This window comes from Notamacropus eugenii, chromosome 2, assembly GCF_028372415.1.
Source record: "Notamacropus eugenii isolate mMacEug1 chromosome 2, mMacEug1.pri_v2, whole genome shotgun sequence".
Classification (NCBI taxonomy): Eukaryota; Metazoa; Chordata; class Mammalia; order Diprotodontia; family Macropodidae; genus Notamacropus; species Notamacropus eugenii.
The window spans coordinates 233,916,369-233,938,183 of NC_092873.1; the positions used below are offsets into that span (position 1 = coordinate 233,916,369).

The following is a 21,815-nucleotide window of genomic DNA, read 5'->3' on the forward strand; positions in this document are numbered from 1 at the left end:
GTTTTTACGATCATCAATTACCATGATGTTTGGACTTAACCAGCGACTTTGATCTTCCTCATAACAAAGCCAATCTTCTTCAAACAGTCGAATGTTTTCAAACATAAACAAGGGATTTCTTCAAAGCCTACAACTTCTGAATTCCAGTCCAGTCCAACGCAACAAACGTTTATTAAGTACTCATGATATGCAAGGTACTGAGAGAAACTGTTTGAATCAATCCCAAGAAGTTGGCAATCTACTTTGGGGCTATAACCACACATCTAACAAACCGAGGAAGGCACCAGTAACTAGGGTAGTGGGAGGGTACGAGAGAAGCAATGACTGGCCACTGGAATTCAATTCAGTTCAGGTTAACCTAGCATTTAATTTCTCTCTGAAATTGTTTTCATTTGCATAAAAGAAAAATGTCTGAGGGTTCCATCTCTGCTGAAGTATATATATTCTAAATGTATACATAAAAATTGCTGATTTCCCTTCAAATGAAAATATGAGCTACTGCTTCCTTTGGGAACTTAAAAGTGATGTGTACACTAAGAAAGATGTGTGAGCTCAGGTCAGTCACAGCTTTTTGTCCTTAGTTTGTTCATCCGTAAAATGACCAAGTTGTACTAATGTTCTGATATTCTTGGTGTCCATAAGAACATGAATTCATGATATGTATCCATTTGATACATGAAGACTGATAACAAATGGAATTCAATTAAACTCTATTATAGATGACAAAATACAAAAAAATATTCCTATGCTGTAGAATTGTTTTCTGTCACCACTATCAAACATCTTTCAGAGGAGTAGCGATCACTAAGCAACTATTCAGGCAAGCAACTCTCAGCCATCTAATTGTACCCCACTGACATCATACACATTTCAGGGTTGTCAATGTCGAAAATAAATTTGCTCAGTTCAACAAAATGAATGTTATGCATCCATCTCCCACTAGGTCGTTTTAATTTACAATATTCATGCCAGTTTCCTTTTTAGTTTCTTGGTTCCTTAAACCAGAGCTTTGATAGCATTGCCTTATGTTGACACCTGCTGGAAAATATTGGGACTGTAAATTTCTTATTCTGTTAGCTGCATCAGCAGTAATTGAGCAGTGGTACAAAAAGTACACGGCAGGATCAATTCCTGCACAAAGTGACATAAATACCATTTTCAGACTGAGATAGCACATGTTGTAAATAAAGGAAACTCTCAAAAAATCTTCCCAAAGAGTAACCCTCCCCTAAATGGCTGTTCTGTTCTAACGAAATCCCAGTGACAGGTCAAGGTAAACAAAATTCTATCGTAATTTGGGGTATCCTTTATTTGGGATGTTATTAGCCAAACTGATTAAAGCATTCCTCTTCCTTTACTGATATTGCAGCTGACCATGTTTGGCTGTGCTAACTTTCGTGGCTGTACCTAGTGGAGTCATTTGGCTGTCTGAGAAGGGAGACAAATGATCGATTGTACAGTCTGTACAAATGTATCAGTGAAGTGACCCAGCTCCAAACAAAAAAAGGATGCTTTATGTATTCATGCTTGTAATTTCTTTCACAAAAAAAGCATGAGTGAATGAGCTTTTCTTCTCTATTAACAACACTGTCTTATTTGCGTGAAAAAATGCTTTGAGCAGATCAGATTTATTCTTTGACATGCACTGAAACACACCACACTGAATCAAACATTGGAAATGAAAGATACAGATTATCTCAGCTGACATTGTTATTAAATCCTATCTATGAAGCCTCGCTTAGCTAATCAAGTGAGTAAGAAATATTTCTGAAGGTTCTTGCAAAGAATGCCTCAGTACTTTAGTCAATCATAACCTGCTATACATCTCCCTAGGAAAACTTTCTATAAGGAAAAACTGCTTTAGCCAAAGTTCAAAGAAAATAAAGGAATCAAAAGACAATACTTTGGTTGTCCACCTCGCTCTCCAGCACCATAGAAACTTGCCATGCAAATAAAGTTCAATATTTTTTATATTCTATATTAGCCACATTAGGAGAAAATGAAAAGCCCCAAGTTTCATTCTGCTCACAGGTGTGTCTGACAAGGGATTGAATCCAAGTTTTTGAGAATATCATGTTTGAAAGGAACTTTTGGAAAACGGGTTTGACACTAATATTAAAATGGAATTCTGCAGCAAGTCATTGGAAAAAGTTATAGGAATAAGACTTATCTCTAAATTATAAATAATAGCTTCTCCACAAATAACACTGACAGTGCTAACTTCAAAAGAGAGGCTGATGTACAAACTCATGGACGATTTAGGGAGTGACAAACTGAAATTCGAAACTTTTAAATCACTTCCCTTTTCCTGCTCAGTTTTTCTTACAAGATAACACTTGTTTTACTCTAAGTTCTTCCCACTCTATGGAAGTGCCCAAACTTGCAGAGAGGACCACCTGTGAAAGCAGAGAGAAAAAGAGAGAGATCGGGGCCAGAGATGGAACTGGAAAACCCTTGACATCCTCTTCTAACACTTCAATATTATGATATCTAATATAATTACTGACAAAGGAGTCTTCCTAAATAAAAAAAAAAGGAACCGTTCTAAAATAGAGGCAACAAGCTCTAAAGAGACCAATTTTCCATGGTTCTCTAAATGCGCTTCTGATTTTAGAAACAGAAAAAATTAATGAGATGACAGAATGAAAGATGTGTTGGGAGGGGGACTGGTTTTATAGAAATAGGGTAAAATAATATTTTATACGATCTACTTTTAATTTTTCTGACACTTACATCAGTAAAATGCTTACACTAGTAAGATGATGCTTTTCAGAAGAATGAAAAAGTATTTTTTAAAATACCGACTAATTACATTCTCTGCAAACACTTCAGTAGAATATCATAAACAAGACAACCTTTCGTCTATTAGAAAAGACAGCATTCATTGAAGCTGTAATACTATTTACAATTCTTAGCCCAAATGTAACTACACAAACAATTCAGCCAAATAAATTGTGTAACGTGGCATTCTGCAAAGTACCTCAATGCCATCACTCTCAGGACAGTTTTTAAAGCTTGAAAAAGAGGTCAGATAATCAATCTCCTGAGACGTTCATTTTCAGGGTACAATTACCTTACAGAGCTTCTGGTACCGAGGAGAAGAAATTGCCATCCTTTATAAACGATGCAACAAAACCACAACTTTCTGAAGAGATGTTCTCACCACAGCCATCATTGTAAGTTTGCCACACTTCTGAAGACACCTCAGAATTTGAATTATAAATTAAGAGCAATGCTCATTTCCTCCTGGTCACTGGACAAGGATTTGCCAATTTTCTAAGCATGCTCGTTTCCAGGAATACTTTGGAGAGGTATAAGCTGTAGCTTCCCAAGGAGAAGGATTATACACCTTCACGTTCTTCTCAATCTAAAAAGCACACGTAGACGCCCAACAGAAAGCCCCTGACAGATGCTCCCCCCCAAGCCAGTGTTTGCTCGGCTCAGCACAGGTGTTGAGCCAAGTGCTGTCTGTTGCCGTAGAGGAGCGCAGTTGGTAGCCAAGAAGGACATTAAGTGAAACATGAATGCTGCTGAGACAAAGCAGAAGCCCCTTGGGAAGACAGCTCCAACAGATAATAATAGTTCATCCCTCGGAGCTGGTTTATATTAGGAGATAGAAAGGCATTCACTCCCTCACTCCGGAGAAGGATGTGTTCACTCCCAGACTAAATGCAGCTCTGGCAGAGCACTGTTGAGTGAGTGAATAATAGGCTCTGTTATAAATCTTCAGAGAAGAACAGAGGGATACCTGGCTCTAATGGTATCAAGCCATACGTTAAGGGCTAATCAATCACACGAGGACAGGACTCAAAACTAGATTATCTAAGAAAAAAAAAAACCTAACCAAATGAACGAAAGAATAACTGCAGAGGTGCAAATGTTTTTGCTTAACACTGAAGCAGATCTGCCCAAAGAGCTATCCAAAACACACACTTCCATACCTGGAAGGAAAGCCATTACTAAACAGAATATGTCAGGGCTTACCTAATTAAGAAGTAACATTAATAAAAGACTATTTTATGGGTCATTCCAGAATATTAGGATTCCCTTTTCAAAAGGTTGCTTTATGTTCTCAAGTTTACTTTAAAAAAGAATAATATGCGTGGGCACAAAAAGAAGGCAGACTATATGATTAGACCTTGTGGGACCTTCTAAACCATCTTAGGGTCACTGTCACAAGTGAAAACTGAAGCAAGTAAGTTGAGATTTAATTCCCATTTTCAAGAGGAGGAAAATAACAGAGTGATTAAATGCTTTGGTCAAAGATCACAGCCAGAAATAGAAGCCAGATGTTTCTCATTATCACTCTCTTGCTCAAACTAATAACCTGTGTAATATTACAGTTTCATCGTACGGTGCAATTGTCATATTATTCCTTTAAAAAGTATGGGCGGAACCAAGATGGCGAAGTAGAAAGACGCACATACACATAGCTCCGAACACACAAACCGCAGAACGGCTAGAGGGGACCAAGCCAGGGCAAATTCTGCACCCAGAGACCATGGAGTATTGGAGCGAGGGAGATTCCTGCTCCGGAGAGACCTGCGGACCTCTCGTGGCGGGTCCTTCGCGCCATGGACTGGGCGCGGGGACGGGGAGCGGAGTGTGGCCCTGCCGCGGCCGCGACACTGAGGGGAGGAGATCCGAGAGGGCTACGGGGATGGGATCTCCAGCGGCCACGCGGGTCCCCCTACCCACAGAGGGACCTGCAAATCTCTTGCAAAAGGTCCGTTGCGCTGCAGACGCGGAGCCCAGCCCGGACCTGCGGCGGCAGCGGCGGCCACGGCTCGGAGAGGCACAGATCTGAGAGGGCTCCGGAGGTGGGATCTTCAGCGGCAGCACGGGCCACCCCACCAACAGGTGACTGACGGGGGTGGGTGAGAGAGTCTCTTTGGCGAGTTGAGAGGGGAGTGGGGTGCCCCCAAGGCTCGGGCCCCCCCCCGGGAGGTGGAAGCTGAGAGGCGGCTGCAGACAGGGGCTCCCCAAACGGGCAGGAGCCTGGATCCATTGTGGAAGGTCTGTGCATAAACCCCCAGAGGGAACTATGCCTGAGACACGGCCCTGCCCCTGACCACCTGAACTTAATTCTCACACTGAATAGCAGCCCTGCCCCCACCAAAAATCCTAAGGCGGGAAGCAGCATTTGAATCTCAGTCCCCAAACGCTGGCTGGGAGGACCAGGAGGCGAGGTGGGTGTGAGGAGAACATTCAGAGGTCAGGCCACTGGTTGGAGAAAATGCCAAGAAAAGGGAAAAGAAATAAAACTATTGAAGGGTACTTTACCGGAGAAAAGACACTTCCTCCCTTCCTTTCTGATGGGGAGGAACAATGCTTGCCATCAGGCAAAGACACAGAAATCGAGGATTCTGTGTCCCAGCCCACCCAATGGGCTCAGGCCATGGAAGAGCTCAAGAGGAATTTTGAAAATCAAGTTAGAGAGGTGGAGGAAAGACTGGGAAGAGAAATGAGAGGGATGAGGGAGAAGCATGAAAAGCAGATCAGCTCCCTGCTAAAGGAGAACCAAAAAAATCTTGAAGAAATTGGCACCTTGAGAACTAGCCTAACTCAGCTGGCAAGGGAGGTGCAAGGGGCCAATGAGGAGAAGAATGCTTTCAAAAGCAGAATTAACCAAATGGAAAAGGAGATTCAAAAGCTCACTGAAGAAAATAGATCTTTCAAAACTGGAATGGTACGGATGGACGCTAAGGACTTTTCGAGAAAGACAGATATCTCAGAACATACCGCGCAGATTCGAAAAATGGAAGATAATGTGAAATATCTGATTGGAAAAACAACTGACCTGGAAAATAGAATCAGGAGAGACAATGTAAAAATTCTGGGACTACCTGAAAACCATGATCAAAAGAAGAACCTAGACATCATCTTCCATGAAATTATCAAGGAAAACTGCCCTGAGATTCTAGAACCAGAAGGCAAAATAAATATTCAAGGAATCCGCAGAACACCGCATGAAAGAGATCCAAAAAGAGAAACTCCTAGGAGCATTGTGGCCAAACTCCAGAATTCCCAGGTGAAAGAGAAAATATTGCAAGCAGCTAGAAAGAAAAAATTCAAGTTTTGTGGAAATACAATCAGGATAGCACAAGATCTGGCACCCTCTACATTGAGGGATAGAAGGGAATGGAATAGGATATTCCAGAAGTCAAAGGAACTAGGACTGAAGCCAAGAATCACCTACCCAGCAAAACTGAGTATAATACTTCAGGAGAAAAAATGGTCTTTCAATGAAATAGAAGACTTTCAAATTTTCCTGATGAAAAGACCAGAGCTGGAAAGAAAATTTGACTTTCTAACACAAGAATGAAGAGAACCATGAAAAGGCGAACAGCAAAGAGAAATCATAAGGGACTTACTAAAGTTGAACTGTTTACATTCCTACATGGAAAGACAATATTTGTAACTCTTGAAACATTTCAGTATCTGGGTACTGGGTGGGAGTACACACACACACACATTCACACACGCACACATACATAGAGACAGAGTACACAGAGTGAATTGAAGAGGATGGGATCATATATTAAAAAAAAAAATGAAATCAAGCAGTGAGAGAGAAATATTGGGAGGAGAAAGGGAGAAGTTATATGGGGCAAATTATCTCTCATAAAAGAGGCAAGCAAAAGACTTATTAGTGGTGGGATAAAGAGGGGAGGCAAGAGGAAAACATGAGGTCTACTCTCATCACATTCCACTAAAGGAAAGAATATAACGCACACTCATTTTGATAGGAAAACCTATCTCATAATACAGGAGAGTGGGGGACAGGGGCACAAGCAGGGTGGGGGGGAGGATGGAGGGGAGGGCATGGGGAGGAGAATGCAATACAAGGTCGACACTCATGGGGAGGGAAAGGACCATAAGAAAATAGAAGTAAAGGGGGACAGGATAGGATGGAGGGAAATATAATTAGTCCTATACAACACAACTAGTATGGAAATCATTTGCAAAACTAAACAGATATGACCTATATTGAATTGCCTGTCTTTCAAGGGGAAGGGGTGGAGAGGGAGGGAGCTAAGGAGGTTAGAACTCAAAGTGTTAGGACCAAATGTAATGTTCTTACCACTGGGTAACAAGAAATACAGGTTAAGGGGCCAAGAAAGCTATCTGGTCCTACAGGACAAAAGAGAAGACGGAGACAAGGGCAGGGAGGGAGGATAGAGGAGAGAGCAGATAGGTCACAGGGGCAATTAGAAAGCTTGGGTTTGGGGGAGGGGGGAGGGGATAAAAGGGGTGAAAATTTTGTAACCCAAAATTGTGTGAAAATAAATGTTAAAAATTAATAAAAAAAATTTTATACTTATAATATACTTTAAAATAATAAGCTGTATGTAATTAAGTTTCATATACAATATCTGTTCTTCACAAATGAAAAAAGTTCCAGTTTGTCGATATTTTTCAAGTTCATAATAAAGAATTTTTTTTAAAGTAAAAAAAAAAAAAAAGTAAATCAGGAAAGGAATCCTGCAAGAAGGCTTAGTCTTCCTGTGCAGTAAAGGGCACACAAACAACCTCATCTTCATAAATCTTAAAACATTTTTACCTGTTTCCTCAGGTCTTTTCTGTATTTACTTCAATATCGCTTCAAATACCTAACAGTGTTTCTGTAATACAGTGTTTTTTTTCTGCTCAGTTACCAGCCAGTGGTGTACCATTCATTTCTTTTCTGCATTCCTCTACTAGAACACATCCTGAGCCTATGGCGCCTCCCTCTGTTTAGAATGAATATGCCAAGGCATTGATTATAGAACTGCCAGGATGGAATGTCAATTACGCAGCTAAATACCAAATAATGGGAGAGTGCACACTGGAGAATCATGAGGTGAAGATACTTTAACAAAGTTACCTACTCTCCTCAAAGTACAGGGCACACAGTAGACACTCAAGAAATGCTTGCTAATGAGTTTAGTAAAATCAAAGCCTCTCCCCCTTAGATTTCAGTCACCAAAAAAAGAAAATCAATTGAACACCAAAACTAAAAATATGCCATCAAGAACCGAGCAGGATTTTATTGGTGGTAATGAAGGATAAAAAATGTCAAAGATAACTTTATCAACAAGATAGTTTGGATATTAATATTAAAAATTAAATAGCAGAAAACTGGTGATTGACATATTTAATGATGGATATTATTATATCAATACATTGCTACGTGTATACAGTATCTATAAAAATTATAATACAGAAAAACTGCAGTTGTTTACCTTGCCTGTGGGGCAGGCTAGATGACATGGTGGAAAGAGCCCTAGGCCTGGAGTCAGGAAAACCTAAGTGCAAATGCAGCCTCAGACACTTGCCAGCTGTGTGACCCTATGCAAGTCATGTTCATCCTGTTTACCTTAGTTTCCTCATCTGTAAAATAAGCTGTGGAAGGAAATGGAAAACCAGCAACAAAATGCCAAATGGGGTCACAAAAAGTCAGACACTAAACAACTGAACAAGGAAAACATCTTGTCTGTGGCATGACCTTACCAATCAGGCAATCAATGTCATGTTTTGGTTCTACAAGCCAAGGTAACATTGACATTCACTGAACAAAACAATTAGTGTCAAAGAAGGACTGAAATAGGCAGAACTTCATGAAACATGCTTTACAAGTGGAATTATCCATGAAATCACAACCAGCATGTTTGCACTATTTCTCACTTTGTTTTTCAGTCAATTTTAGTCGTGTCTGACTTTTTGTGACCTTATGTAGCATTTCCATGGCAAAGAAAATGGAGTGATTTGCTATTTCCTTCTCCAGATCATTGGACAGATGAGGAAACTGAGGCAAACAGGGTTGAGTGACTTGGCCAGATTTGAACTCAGGAAGATGAGTCTTCCAAATGCGAGGCCCAGTGCTCTATCCACTGCACCACCCAACTGCCTTCCTCTTCCCATTTGAACAGCTTACTTTCTTCACCTACTCAAATCGTATACTATCCTTGAGTCCTACCTCTCATCCCAGCTCCCACAAGAAGCCACAAGTTAGGGAACTAACCACATCAGTCCATGTTCTCTACCTATTTGGCCTTTGGCTGAACTGTGGTCACATGGACTCTTATCGATCGTGTAGATTCTCATTATGGTAAGGTTACATTATTTAACTTTCAGGAATATTTTCTTGTCCAGTATTTTTCAGTTTCTGGTGGGGGAGAAGAAAAAAAGCACTGACCCAGGAATCAGGAGAGTTAGGTTCTAGTCCAGCTCTCCTACTCATTTGCTTTGAATATTGGGCAGAAATGGCTCTCTGGGCTTCAACTTCTTATAACATAATAAATGAAGAGATTGGACTAGATATCTCACTGAGGTTCTCAGATTGAATGACTAATATTTTCTAAACTATTCATACAACTCTGCATCCTTCAATATTTAACATTCTACAAAGAAAGGAAGCAGAAATTGAAGAATTTACCACAGTAATATAAAGGAATAGAATTCAGAAAGACCACAACTCTGACCAAAGCAGGGTACAATCATGGTTTTGGAAGACATGTAGGAAAATGGATGAACATTTTGCACCTCTTTGAAAGAGGCAATGGACCACAGGTGCAGAATGAGACATTCATTTGGGGACATGATTTACAATCACAATCACAATTCATTTGTATTACTTAACTGTATTTAGTTTTCATAAAGAAGTCTTCTATGAACAAAACGTGAGAGAAACTAGAAAGTTAGAACATTTTAAAATATCTGTCAATAAAATATTTAAAAAGCAAAACATATTATGAGCACAAGGGCTCAACAAATATTCTGTATTAACTGATTAGTTTGAGAAATACTAAGAATTTTTTTAGTGAGGAACATGGCAATGTTTTAAAATATTAGGGGAAATAGCCTACTAAAAAGTTGGTTTCGAATTTGTGTACACTTTATTCAGTTCCTATTTCTTTACCCACCTATTCCTAACTCCTAAATATTAAAGTCAAACATATATTCATTTGAAGAGCACATGCTTCTGCTACCATTCTACCACTAAGAGAATTGATTACTTGAGTTATAAGCAACTTGACACAGCCCTGGAGTGGGTCAATGAAATAAATGCTGCTCAAGATAATACTTTTCCATTAAAAACATGGGATACAGAAAAATGTAGCATCCTTCCAGAACTCAAACTAACAATAGCACACCTTACCTCCATTTCCTCCAAGATTCATCTGAACACAGGGAAAATGTCTACTTGCTCTTCTCACGGTTCTATCATGGCTACGTATCAGGCCATCCCTAAGACCTGACACATTCTAAGCTGTGTACAAGGAATGTCGTCAGCTTTGGCTCGTTCCCCTTTCACAAAATAACCTGGGTTCCCTTACACCTTCATTTAAACTGTGTACATAGAATCAAACTCCAACAATTGCTTTTATGTTAAGTTTGCTTTCAATTTACTTCCCTTTAAAGCTAAGGTTTTAGTTTGGGGGAGAAGTTTGGTTAATCTAATTTTTCTTTTAAATTAACAAATACTTGAAATTGAGGGTTTGAGAGGCTTCCCTTAAAGGGAAATAAATGGATTATTTGGCTTTTGTAGGTTATTAACACATATGGAAACAAAATATTTCTCAAATTTTATGTGTAATGAGAATTGCTTTGTTTTGCTTGCAGTCTAAAATGTATATTGTAGCTCATTTTCTGAAAAAATCCTCACATTAGCGTGTTAGTCCTCCATTTTTTCTCACTTCTCTTCTCATTTCTCCCTACATAATAAAGACTCTTCTTTAAATATTTTGAATGACTATGTGTCATCGTAAGAAAATGTTCCCTAATGTAATAACATAAGGAGGAATGGTTAAACTCTTTAGATAGGAAACATTAACAGTTCCTTACATTCTTCTTAAAGACTTGTTTGGTTTTATCCATAAATTATTACTATTTCTAATATATTCTTCCAAATCTCTCTTTAGACATGAATATAAGAATATATTTTAAGTACTAATCAATATTATACAGGCTAATCTGCTACAAATTTTAAAGTCTTTCAAATTACATAAATACAAGGATATACTCAGTACAGTAAAAATAATAAGGGCATGCTGCCTGAACATCGATGATAAAGTATAAATTGTGCATCTAAATATTAAAATGACAAACTGTATAAGAGATACTTTGAAACAGTATCAAACAGTCAAATCTCCTCTCCTTTACATTGCACATACATGCAAAAATTAACAACGACATGGTGTGAAACTAATGATCTTCTGGGGAAAAGGGGATAAAGTGGTGGTGTTAATACACACACACACACATAAATGCCTTGAGCAGTCTATACTGGACCTACATGGCCACACATATAACCATTGGTTTATAAATATACCACCAAATTGTTTTTAAAAAGAAATGGGGAAAAATTATTTTCATATAAAAGCAATCTGGACAACTACTTGGGGCTGTGTCAAGTTAACTGGACTGTCTTTACACTGTCACAAAGAGCCAACAATGTAACATATCATGGCCTCCGACACTAAGATGGCCTATCCGATAAATAAAAATAGTTAAGAGTCCTTTGAAGATGCTCTAGGAGAGCCACTTCCCAAGAGAGAAGTAGTCAAAGGATACAAAGAGTTTGAAAAGGAAGAAATGAAAACCAAACTATCAACAAATATCAAAAATGTTTTAATTCACTAAGAGAGAGAAATTGTAAAATTAAACAACTTTGAAGTTTCATCTCATATATTTTTTTAAAAAACTGTCGAAGATGATAAAAGATGAAAATACTGAATGCTGGAGAAACTGTGGGAACACAAGTGCATGAATAACACTGTTTACTGTGCTGAATATTGATCCAACTGCCCAAAAAAGCAATAGGAAATTAGCTTACAAAACTAAATTGCCCCTAAGCTTTACACAGGAATATCACATAAATCCCAAGAATGTCACAGACAAAGGGGGAAGTCTTCTATAAGCCAAAATATTCCAATTAGTAATTTGAGGGTAAGCAAATGACCAGAAACAAAAGAGATTTCCATTTATTGGGAAATAGCTGAACAAAAAATGAAATACAAATGGAATGGAATGTTATTGTACCATAAGAAAAAGAGATGAAGGTAAAGGTTTTCAAACCATGATTAAAAAAAAAGGGCCTAGACATCATCTTTCAAGAAATTATCAAGGAAATCTGCCCTGATGTTCTAGAACCAGAGAGTAAAACAGAAATGGAAAGAATCCATCAATCACCTCCTGAAAGAGATCCCCAAAAGACAACTCCTAGGAATATTGTAACCAAATTCCAGAGTTCCCACTTCAAAGAGAAAACATTACAAGCAGCCAGAAAGAAATCATTCAAGTATCATGGAAACACAATCAGGATAGCACAGGATTTAGCAGCTTCTAAACTAAGGGATTGAAGGGTTTGGAATATGATATTCTAGAGGTCAAAGAAGCTAGGATTAAAACCAAGAATCACCTACCCAGCAAAACTGAATAGAATATTTCAGTGGAAATAAATGAAACTTCCAAGCATTCTTGTTGAAAAGACCAGAGTTGAATACAAAATCTGACTTTGAAATACAAGAATCAAGAGAAACATGAAAAGGTAAACAGGAAAGAGAAGCCATTAATTCAACTCATTAAAGTTGAACTGTTTACATTCCTACATGGAAAAATGACATTTGTAACTCATGAGATCTTTCTAAGTATTAGGGTAGTTGGAGGAAATACACACACACCCAAATACATTTGTATACACACACATATATGCATGTGTGTAAGTATATGTGTATGTTCTCTGAAGACATTCTGAAGTCTAAATAAATTAAACAGTAGAAGAAAAACTTTAGGTCAAATGAGGATAACCACAAAAGGGATGCATGTAGCAGTTATGAAACTAGAAAAATACATCCATCTGGAATAAGCATCTTGATTACCACATTAACAAAATCAGGCCTCAATTTTAAGTGCCCCTAGGCTCATAACAAGGACAAGATTCACCCCTTTCCCTACTGGTCCTTCTACCTCCTAACAAGAACAATAACATTGACAAGAACCAGGAGAACACTGTACACAGTCATAGCAACACAGTGCAAAGATCAGCTTTGATAGACTTAGCTCTTCTCAGCAATGCAATGATCCTTAGATCTCCACATGACTCATGATGCAAAATGATATCCACTCCCAGGGAAAGAACTATGAAGTCTGAACACAGATCAAAGCATACCATATTTTTTTTTTCCTTTCTCATGGTTTTCACCTTTTGTACTAATTCTTCTTTCACAACATGACTAACATGGAAATATGTTTAATATGATTGTACATACAGCCTATCAGATTGCTTGCCAGCTTGGGGAGGGGCAAAGGGAGAGAGGGAAAGGAGGAGAGAAAAATTGGAACTCAAAATCTTCTCAAAGTGAATGTTCAAAACTATCTTTACAAGTAATTGGAAAAAGAAAACACAATGTAAAGTGCAGCTATGAATCAATGTGCTGGGTTCAGAATCACTCACCTCAAACTGCTTGTTCAGCTTCTTGTACGAAACACACTCTTCCAAAGCATCCTCCTGCTCAATCGCATTGGCAAGTACATTAATTGAAGTTTCTGCCTCCGTCAACCAATTCCAGAATTTGTCCACAATCTTGAAGGAGGCCTGCACTGACCTGAGGTCCACCTCTAAGCAAATTTGTCTTCCTCGAATGCTGGAAGCAACAACAGAGAAGCAAACCTTAAATAACATCCAATGTTATGTACATGATCAACATGAAGTTAATAGATAATGTAAAAAGGAATGTTCCTTTTTACCAATTACCAAAAGTAGCTGAGAAACCCATCCCTTCATATGTTTGGTGCACTTCAGGATCAAACAAGATACTTGCATACCACTTAGCACAGTGCCTGGCACAAAGTAGGCCCTCTATAAACTTCCTTTCTCCTCCTTCAAACAAGAATAGTAAGAATTTTCTATTTGCATATATGAATATTAATTTGTGAAGGCACAAAAAAATTCAAATTACAAAATCACTCCTGTGAAAAACTGAGTTATTATTCTTATTTGGGGATAACATTTAATGTTTGTGCATACCCCAAAAGGGCACTTATTGTATGGGAAATTGGAAAGAGGGCATTCAATTCAGTCATTTCATAAGCGTTATTTTCTCTCCCCATATTCCCAGCTAAACAAAATGACTTAAAGAGAAACTCAATTGAAACAATTTTGAAAATGAAGAACCATCCTCAAAAACGAGACTTCATTCAATAAGAGATTTCCTATGTAGTTATCCCTTTGACATCATGATTTTCCCATTGCAGTTTTTGATATATTACAGTTGTACATAAGATACTAAGTGAGAATGTTTTGGGAGTTCTGTGGAAATCATAGACAACATGTGAAGACCAGCAAACGATGCAGAAAATGTGAGTTTAGAGACTGAGAAATGCATAAAATATATGAACAGTATTGTACAATATCAACATATTTTCTCTTTTGATACCATAATATTTCAAACTTCATCTCTGGTAGGGCCAAAGAATTTTATACGGATTTTTCAGATGACTGGGGCACTGTGCCCCTAAACCCCATGATGTGGAAAGGATCATTGTAGCTCTCTTACTTCTCATGACATATGTATTTATGACTCGGAAATGAGATGAAGTCACTTTAATAAACCAAAAGCTCTTTGACAATGAGTGTAGATATTAGCTGTGCCAAGACAGATGACAAACCTCTGGAACTTGATAAAGACTTTCATTACTCAGTGAGTGAGCCATCTCCATTCAGATAGGCTGGTTCTTGGAAAATCTAAACAGTCTGCTGCCAGAAGTTTCAGAACAACAGGGTTGGACAGACAAATCTCAGCTGACATAGACTTTGAGGATTCACTCACTTATATATAGGCCTGGATGAATCATCAGAACGGGGATTTATGGTAAAGATGTGTGTATGGCCCTGAAAACCTGATCTGACATCATTTCTTCTGATTTGAAGAACTAGACAAAGGTTAGCAACAATTCAATGGCATGCAACTGCTTATTAGCTACTGAAGGCAGCTGGGGACACAGTGGATAAGAGCGCTGGGCCTAAAATTGGGGAAAACCCAAGTTGAAATCCAGCCTTAGACTAGCTATGTGTCATTGGAGTCACTTAACCCTCTTTGCCTCAGTTTCCTCTTTACCAAGAAAATCCTAAATTTGAAATCCAAATTTGAATCCAGTTTGAATCCAAAGATTCAAATATGAATGAAACCAGTGAACAGCAACTTAGTGACTTCCTTATATACTTCTTCTAACAACTAATATGGCAGAAAACAAATGTGAGCACATGCATTGTGCAACAAATGAACTAAATTGATGACTAACGACCTAAATTCACCATATTCTGGGAATTTTACGATAGTATACAGATAAAATATTACCGTTGTTGAATCAGTTTTCAATTACGTCCAACTCCTTACGATCCCATTAGGGGTTTTCTTGTCAAAGACACTTGAAGGGGTCTGACATTTCCTTCTCCAACTCATTTTACAGATGAGAAAACTAAGGCAAATGGGGTTAAGTGACTTACCCAGGGTCACATAGCTAATTAAGAGTCAGAGACCAGATTTGAAATGAGGTCTTCCTGCCTAGAGGCCTGGCATTCTAGCCACTGCTGTGTGACTTAGCTGTCGATGACTAAACCTACATAGCTCTAAAAAGTTATTTTATCATTTAATTTAGACATTAAGTAGTCAGAATAACTTTACTTTATCCTGAACCTTCTACATCACTCTGTAAAGTTGAAGAAAATAGGAAAGACAGAAAGAAAATATTCTAAGTTGCTAAAATGAAAAATTCTGTGAAATGCAACTTCAGTGACACTATGTCAAAGGTACAAAATACGTGGAAGATATACAAGTGCTCGATAGAAGATTTAATTGAGAATTCTTAATCACTTTCATATATCAGGGACCACTATACAATGCTTATGGCTGTTGGTTTCCATGTAACATTTCATCTAATTAGAACCCTATCAACTATATAGAAACTCTACCTATCACCCAGGAGGCCAGGGAAAGGAGGGAGGGTTGAGGAAAGAAGATCTGTTTATACAGTTGGTGGGGTATAACTATCCTGAAGCCAACATTCTGACACTCTTTTACTTAAGGTCATTTCCACTTCTAAGAATCTAAAGATTTCTAATAAATGATGGAAAAGAGTACCCCCCCAGGGAAAAAAGAAGACCCAGGGGGGAATTTAACTACAAAGACACATTACAAATAAAACTGTGGATCATTCTAATTATCAAATAAATAAACTGTTTATGAAGATAGGAGGATAATCCAATAAATTTAAGAAAAAATCCGTGCCAAAGAGTTGTAAATGTTTTAGCAGTTAAATGGGTAAATACTCAACTATCTAGAAATCTCATAAGCAGAAATGATTTCCCAAGCAGCTGGGATAGTTGAGGATTTTCTATTACTTTATGTACATTTTTTTTTTCAAACTAAGGAAGGGAGGTGAGGGGGGCAAGGAAGAGGTGGGGGAAGGAGAAAGGAGGAAGAAAGGAAAGGAAAGAAGGAAGGAATAGGAGGGATGGGATCGGGAGGGAGGAAGGGAGGGCAGGATGGGAGGAGGAAGGAAGGAACTGGGGAAAGAGGGAGGAAGAGGTGGGGGAAGGAGAAAGGAGGAAGAAAGGAAAGGAAGGAAGGAAGGAAGGAATGGGAGGGATGGGATCGGGACGAAGGTAGGGCAGGACGGATGGGAGGAAGAAGGAAGGAATTGGGGAAAGAGGGAAGGAAGGTCATGTCCATTTGAAAGACTTCAACCAACGTGACTATATATATGTCTCCAATAAGCATGATGCTCCAATAAACTACCATATATCCATTTAAAAATAAGTTCAAGTTTAGGAAATTCTGTTGATGAAAGAGTAGTTGTCTTTCGCATTATCACAACTGAATGAAAATGTGAGTGTTGTGTTCCCCTGCTATGAGAGAGGAAGTATTATCTTTGAGTATAATCCATTTTTAATTGCCTACTCTATCTAACCCAGCTATTGCTGTAGGCAGTCTTAAAATATTTACAAAGCAAAGGAAAAAAGATTTAGAGGTCCTAAATAAAGCAGGTCTATATTCCTAAGTGGTCGATTTTTCTAGAAAGTCTTATCCTCTGCAAAAGTCTTCACTGGTTAGATTACTCCTCAAATGGTGCTGTTATGTAGGAAACCTATATTTAAGGAGCATCTTTCTTTGCTAAGGAGGGCATCCTGCTCTTCTTTTCCTCTCAGTCATGGGTTATAGCTCATGCATCTAAACCCACTGTCATATCCAACAGATGTAATATCAAAACAGAACCTTCCTCCAGTGAGCCACAGAGAACTTAATATTACATACTTTTTCTTCTAAAAATCTCTTACAAAACATAGCATTTGCACTAGATTTCTTTCTTCCAAAGTCTAATCTCTTTCAACCATATTCATACCTTTTAATTTGCCTTACAACACTGTTACAGGAGGTAGCTAGATGGCCCAACAGATAAAGAGCTGGGTCAGGAGTCAGGAAGACCCGAGTTCGAATGTGACATCAGACACTAACTAGTTGTGTGAATCTGGCCAAGGCACTTAACCTCTCTCTGCCACAATCCACTGCAGAAAGAATTGGCAAACCATTCCAATATCTTTGCTAAGAAAACTCCATGGACTTTATGGTCCAAGGGATCTGTCAGAGACGACTGAACAACAATTCTATCTGCAGAATCGCTACAGAAATTTGTTTTCTAGATTGTTGCAAAAATAAAAGGAAAAACAACTTACTATCATTTCTAAATTGCTGGCTATGCTTTATGAATTGAATATGAATTGCAAAGGAGTCCAACATTATCCACTTTAGTCAAATGCAGAATGCTGAAATCAAAATACCACAAAGCAAATCACATCATGTATCCAAAGGTCTGAGAAGAGGAGAGACTAATTGCACTTAGACCTTTTGAGTCATTCTCAGAATCAAGAAACAAGTAAATATTTTGGAGCACTGACAAGCATAAGAAAGAAATTTTAAGCAGAAGTTAAAGACTGTGGTTCTTGAAACCCAAGTATTCACTGAGGCTGAAGACAACGATTTCCCACACAGATAAGATGCTCTCCAAATTGACCTACCAGGACTGAAAGACAAGAATGACTTAGCTTTATTGAAAAGTGCATTACAGTGTTCGTTTTCATTTTCTTGACATAGGAGTAAATTTAGACTTAGTAAAAAATGATATGCCCACAAACGTACAGAGAGTAACAGAATAGTGACTCAAATATTCTATCTAGCTTTCTATACTAAGATGTGATTATTGATTTTGGGGGGGCGGGGGGAAGGGTGAGAGGTAGAGACATCGAACTTCATTGTTAAAGGGAACTGCTGGAAAGGAAACTTTCCCAATAAAGATCAGGGATACGCATTTACTCATATATAGCATTCCACAGCATCAAAGCAGTGGGGCAATGTTTGGAACAAAGTATGCAGAGAGAAATAGGAAAACAAAGCAAACAAAAATGGAATGAATAACAAACTCTGATAATTGTTTAGGGAGAAATTCCAAGGCAGATGCTTGTTTGAGAAAGATAAGGCAAGAGTCACTCTAAAAATACGATATAGACCACATAATATTAGTCCAGTTTGCTATCAAAAGGAATCCAAAAAAAAAAAAAAGGCAAACTTAAGGAGGACAGGTATAAAACCTGCTTTTTTAATCTTGCCCAGTAGCTAGAACAATAATGATTGTTATTAATAATGACAAGCACTTGATAGGATGAGCATTCCAAGAGAACAGTAGCTGCTTCCTTTCTGCATTTTTATCACCAGTACTGCCAGCACAGCATTTGGGACATAGTAGGTCTTCAATAGATGCTTACTGATTTGCTTGTTAATGACAAAGACTTAAGAAGTCATAAATAAATGGTGGCATGGAGACAAGCTAGATGGCTTGGTGGGTGCTGGGCTTAGAATAAGGAAAACCTGAGTTCAAATCCAGTCTCACACACTGATCCTGTCAAGTTACTCAACCTCTTGTTCGCCTTAATCTGCTAAAGAAGGAAATGGCAAACCACTCCAGTATCTTTGCCAAGAAAACCCAAAATGGGGTCACAGAGAGTCAGACATGATTGAATGACTGAACAACAATAAAATGGTTGTATATACCTCTGAAAACCATAGCTTAAGTCTTTGGATAATGCATTTACTTACGAAATACGACGAAATTCTATTCCACATTGACTGTGTAATATTAACCAATAAAGTCTTTAAATTACCGTTGGTTGAGATTAGCCCAAGCTGCATTGAAGTCATCACCATTTTTCCTTAATGCCCTAGTATCATCAGTTCTATACGTCTTCGCCAATTTCTTCCACAGATTCTCATAAATTTTTATCGTAGATTTGTTTTTATTTAAATCCTGGATTAATGCCTAACGCGCAATTTGGGGGAAAAAAATAACATGAGTGGGGTCACAGATGGAAGGTACATCATAACAAAAGACCATCCAAATTATCTTAACACTAATTTTCTCATACCCTGAATGCACTGTGAGTTCTCTCAGTGATTAGCATAGTTTGTATAATACCACGAATATTAGCAAAATAAAAATAATCTAAATAGTTATCTATTAATTTAGTTTCCATAAGCATGCACTTTCTGAATAGATCTAAAATATCTTATAATATTAAAGTGCAGTTTTTTAGCTGAAGAGGCAAATGCATACACCACACATGGATACAGTACATATACACAGAATACTATAAGAAGTAGTACCATAGAGTACTAAAAGGTTTACCAATAATAAAAGAAAGACAGCAATCTTCTTGCTTTCTATCAGAAAAATATTAAAAATAACCATTAATTCAGTATATCTATTCTCAAGTTTTATACAATATGAAACTACTGGGAAAAAGAAAAAACAAAGAAGTAGTAGTAGATATATACCACCTAGATATACATACTCAGAAGCTGGTGTTTAATTTTATGCAATTGAAAAGCATATTACATTCTTTCTGTCATTTGGTCCACCCCACAGTCCTTCAAAGTAGGAAAGGCAGGTCCTACACAGATATAGAAACTGGGACCAAGAAAGAAGAATCTACTTGCTCAAGATCTCATGATGAGTGGCCAATTCAAGACCAGGCATTTTCAGTCTATTTCTCTTTATACTACACCCGTAATTTGAGGGCTCCTTTACAGCCATCACACACATAGAGCTTTTTTGTTTAAGGGGTTATTGACATACATCAATGTTAACATATTTGAAATTGAAATTTCTTACTATTATGAAAATTGCCTTGACTTCACTGATCCCATCAAAGGGTTTTGTACATCCTTGGTGGAGCCAGACTACACTCTGAAAACTGCCATATTATGTAATAGTACAAGAAAATTTAGACTATGCTAAAGCAGGTGTGCTAGAGGCAGCCTGAACTCATACCAGGGAGGCACAATTGTTAAATTTTCAGTATGAGGATTTATACATTAGAAATCAGCAAATGCTAGAAATCAGGGCATGGTTGACAGTTCTGATACTTGTTTAGAATGAGGAAAGTTAAAGACAAAAATTTAATGCTACAGTATATGGGGCAAACATTCTTTTTCCAAGGAGCCAGTTGTTAAATGTTTACCAGCATATCACTGCTTTAAATATTCAACCAGATTTCTCAACGTTCTTCAATTGCTTCTATAGAAAATTCCCTTTCAAATAAAGCACACAAAAAGTACACATACAAAGTAGTAACGACAGCAATTTAAAAATTCCCTAAAATATCGTAAAAGTTTGATAATTCAGTTCTATTTTTCTCCAACAGATCATCAAAGAATGGTGGTCGCCAACAGTTCATGCTGGTACAATAAAGTTCAGTTTACATGAGAAAATTAAAGACATAGCAGTTTACCTGCAGTGTCCAGAAAATAATTTTTTAAAACTGTTTTCTTACAAGAGGTACCTGAGATAACATCAGGATTACAAACCCTGGAAAAAATCAACTCTACAAAAAGAAAAATGCTGCTCAAGCAAAAACAATAGGAAAAACATTACAAGGCTATACTCTTTATGCCTTAACAATCACATGAAAGCACAGCAGCGCCAGTTAAAGATGTTTTGTTGGTTTGAATATTTTATCTTGTCCACCTATGACTCCTTTCAGTTCCCAAGTTACAGGTATAAGAAAATAAATATTTTAAGGTACTTTAGCTTACAATGGCCTATGCCTTCTTCAGGGAAAATGGGAATTTTACTATTATTATTTATCCCAGGTTTTCTGTTCCAAAATCTAAAAAAGAGAAAAAAAATAAACACTTGGGACAATGTACAATTCAACACGAAATCTATTCGGAGCCCACTATAGATTTCCTTCTACCACTGGAGTTAGCAAACAGGTGGCCATCAAATAGGCTTTGAGATTTGGTAAAACACTAATGATAAACTACAGACACTGACTATAAGTGGACTTTTGTTTCCCTACTTTAAAATCAATTAACCAACCAACACTCATGAAGTACCCACTAGGGGTTAGGCAATGGACAAAAGCACTGGGGATACAAAAAGAAGCAAAATCTTTTACCTGTTGCGGGTGGAAGCTCAATTCCATGTGGACAGTCTCGGGCGGGTAAAGGTGGGAACTTCTAAATCTTAGAGTTCTCATGAGGCGTCCCAGAAAACAGCAGGGAATCGAGGAGTGAGACCGAGCTATCTCGTGTATTTCCGCCTCTTCCCGTGAGAAACGTGATGGGAGGAGCATCCCCGCCCTCGAGACTGACCCGGATCTGGGCACACCTATTGTTATCTAACAGGCAAGGTATTCAGGTGCAAACTACATGGCCGGAGAGCTTAAGTAGGGTCAGGAAAGCCTGAAAGCTCTTAGCGCTGAGGGGCCCTTACAGGAC

General features: G+C 38.1%; 1 protein-coding gene across 1 annotated transcript in view; it reads right to left on the reverse strand.

Annotated features, from left to right (window-relative positions):
* The window catches only part of LOC140526940 (utrophin-like), an 82,049-nt gene that overhangs the window by 17,480 nt on the left and 42,754 nt on the right, over positions 1 to 21,815 (reverse strand). The window contains exons 12-13 of the mRNA XM_072643564.1: positions 19,199 to 19,353; positions 13,439 to 13,628 (exon numbers count right to left, since the gene is read on the reverse strand). Coding sequence (XP_072499665.1) covers positions 13,439 to 13,628; positions 19,199 to 19,353 — 345 coding nt within the window. The remainder of the gene's footprint in view (positions 1 to 13,438; positions 13,629 to 19,198; positions 19,354 to 21,815) is intronic.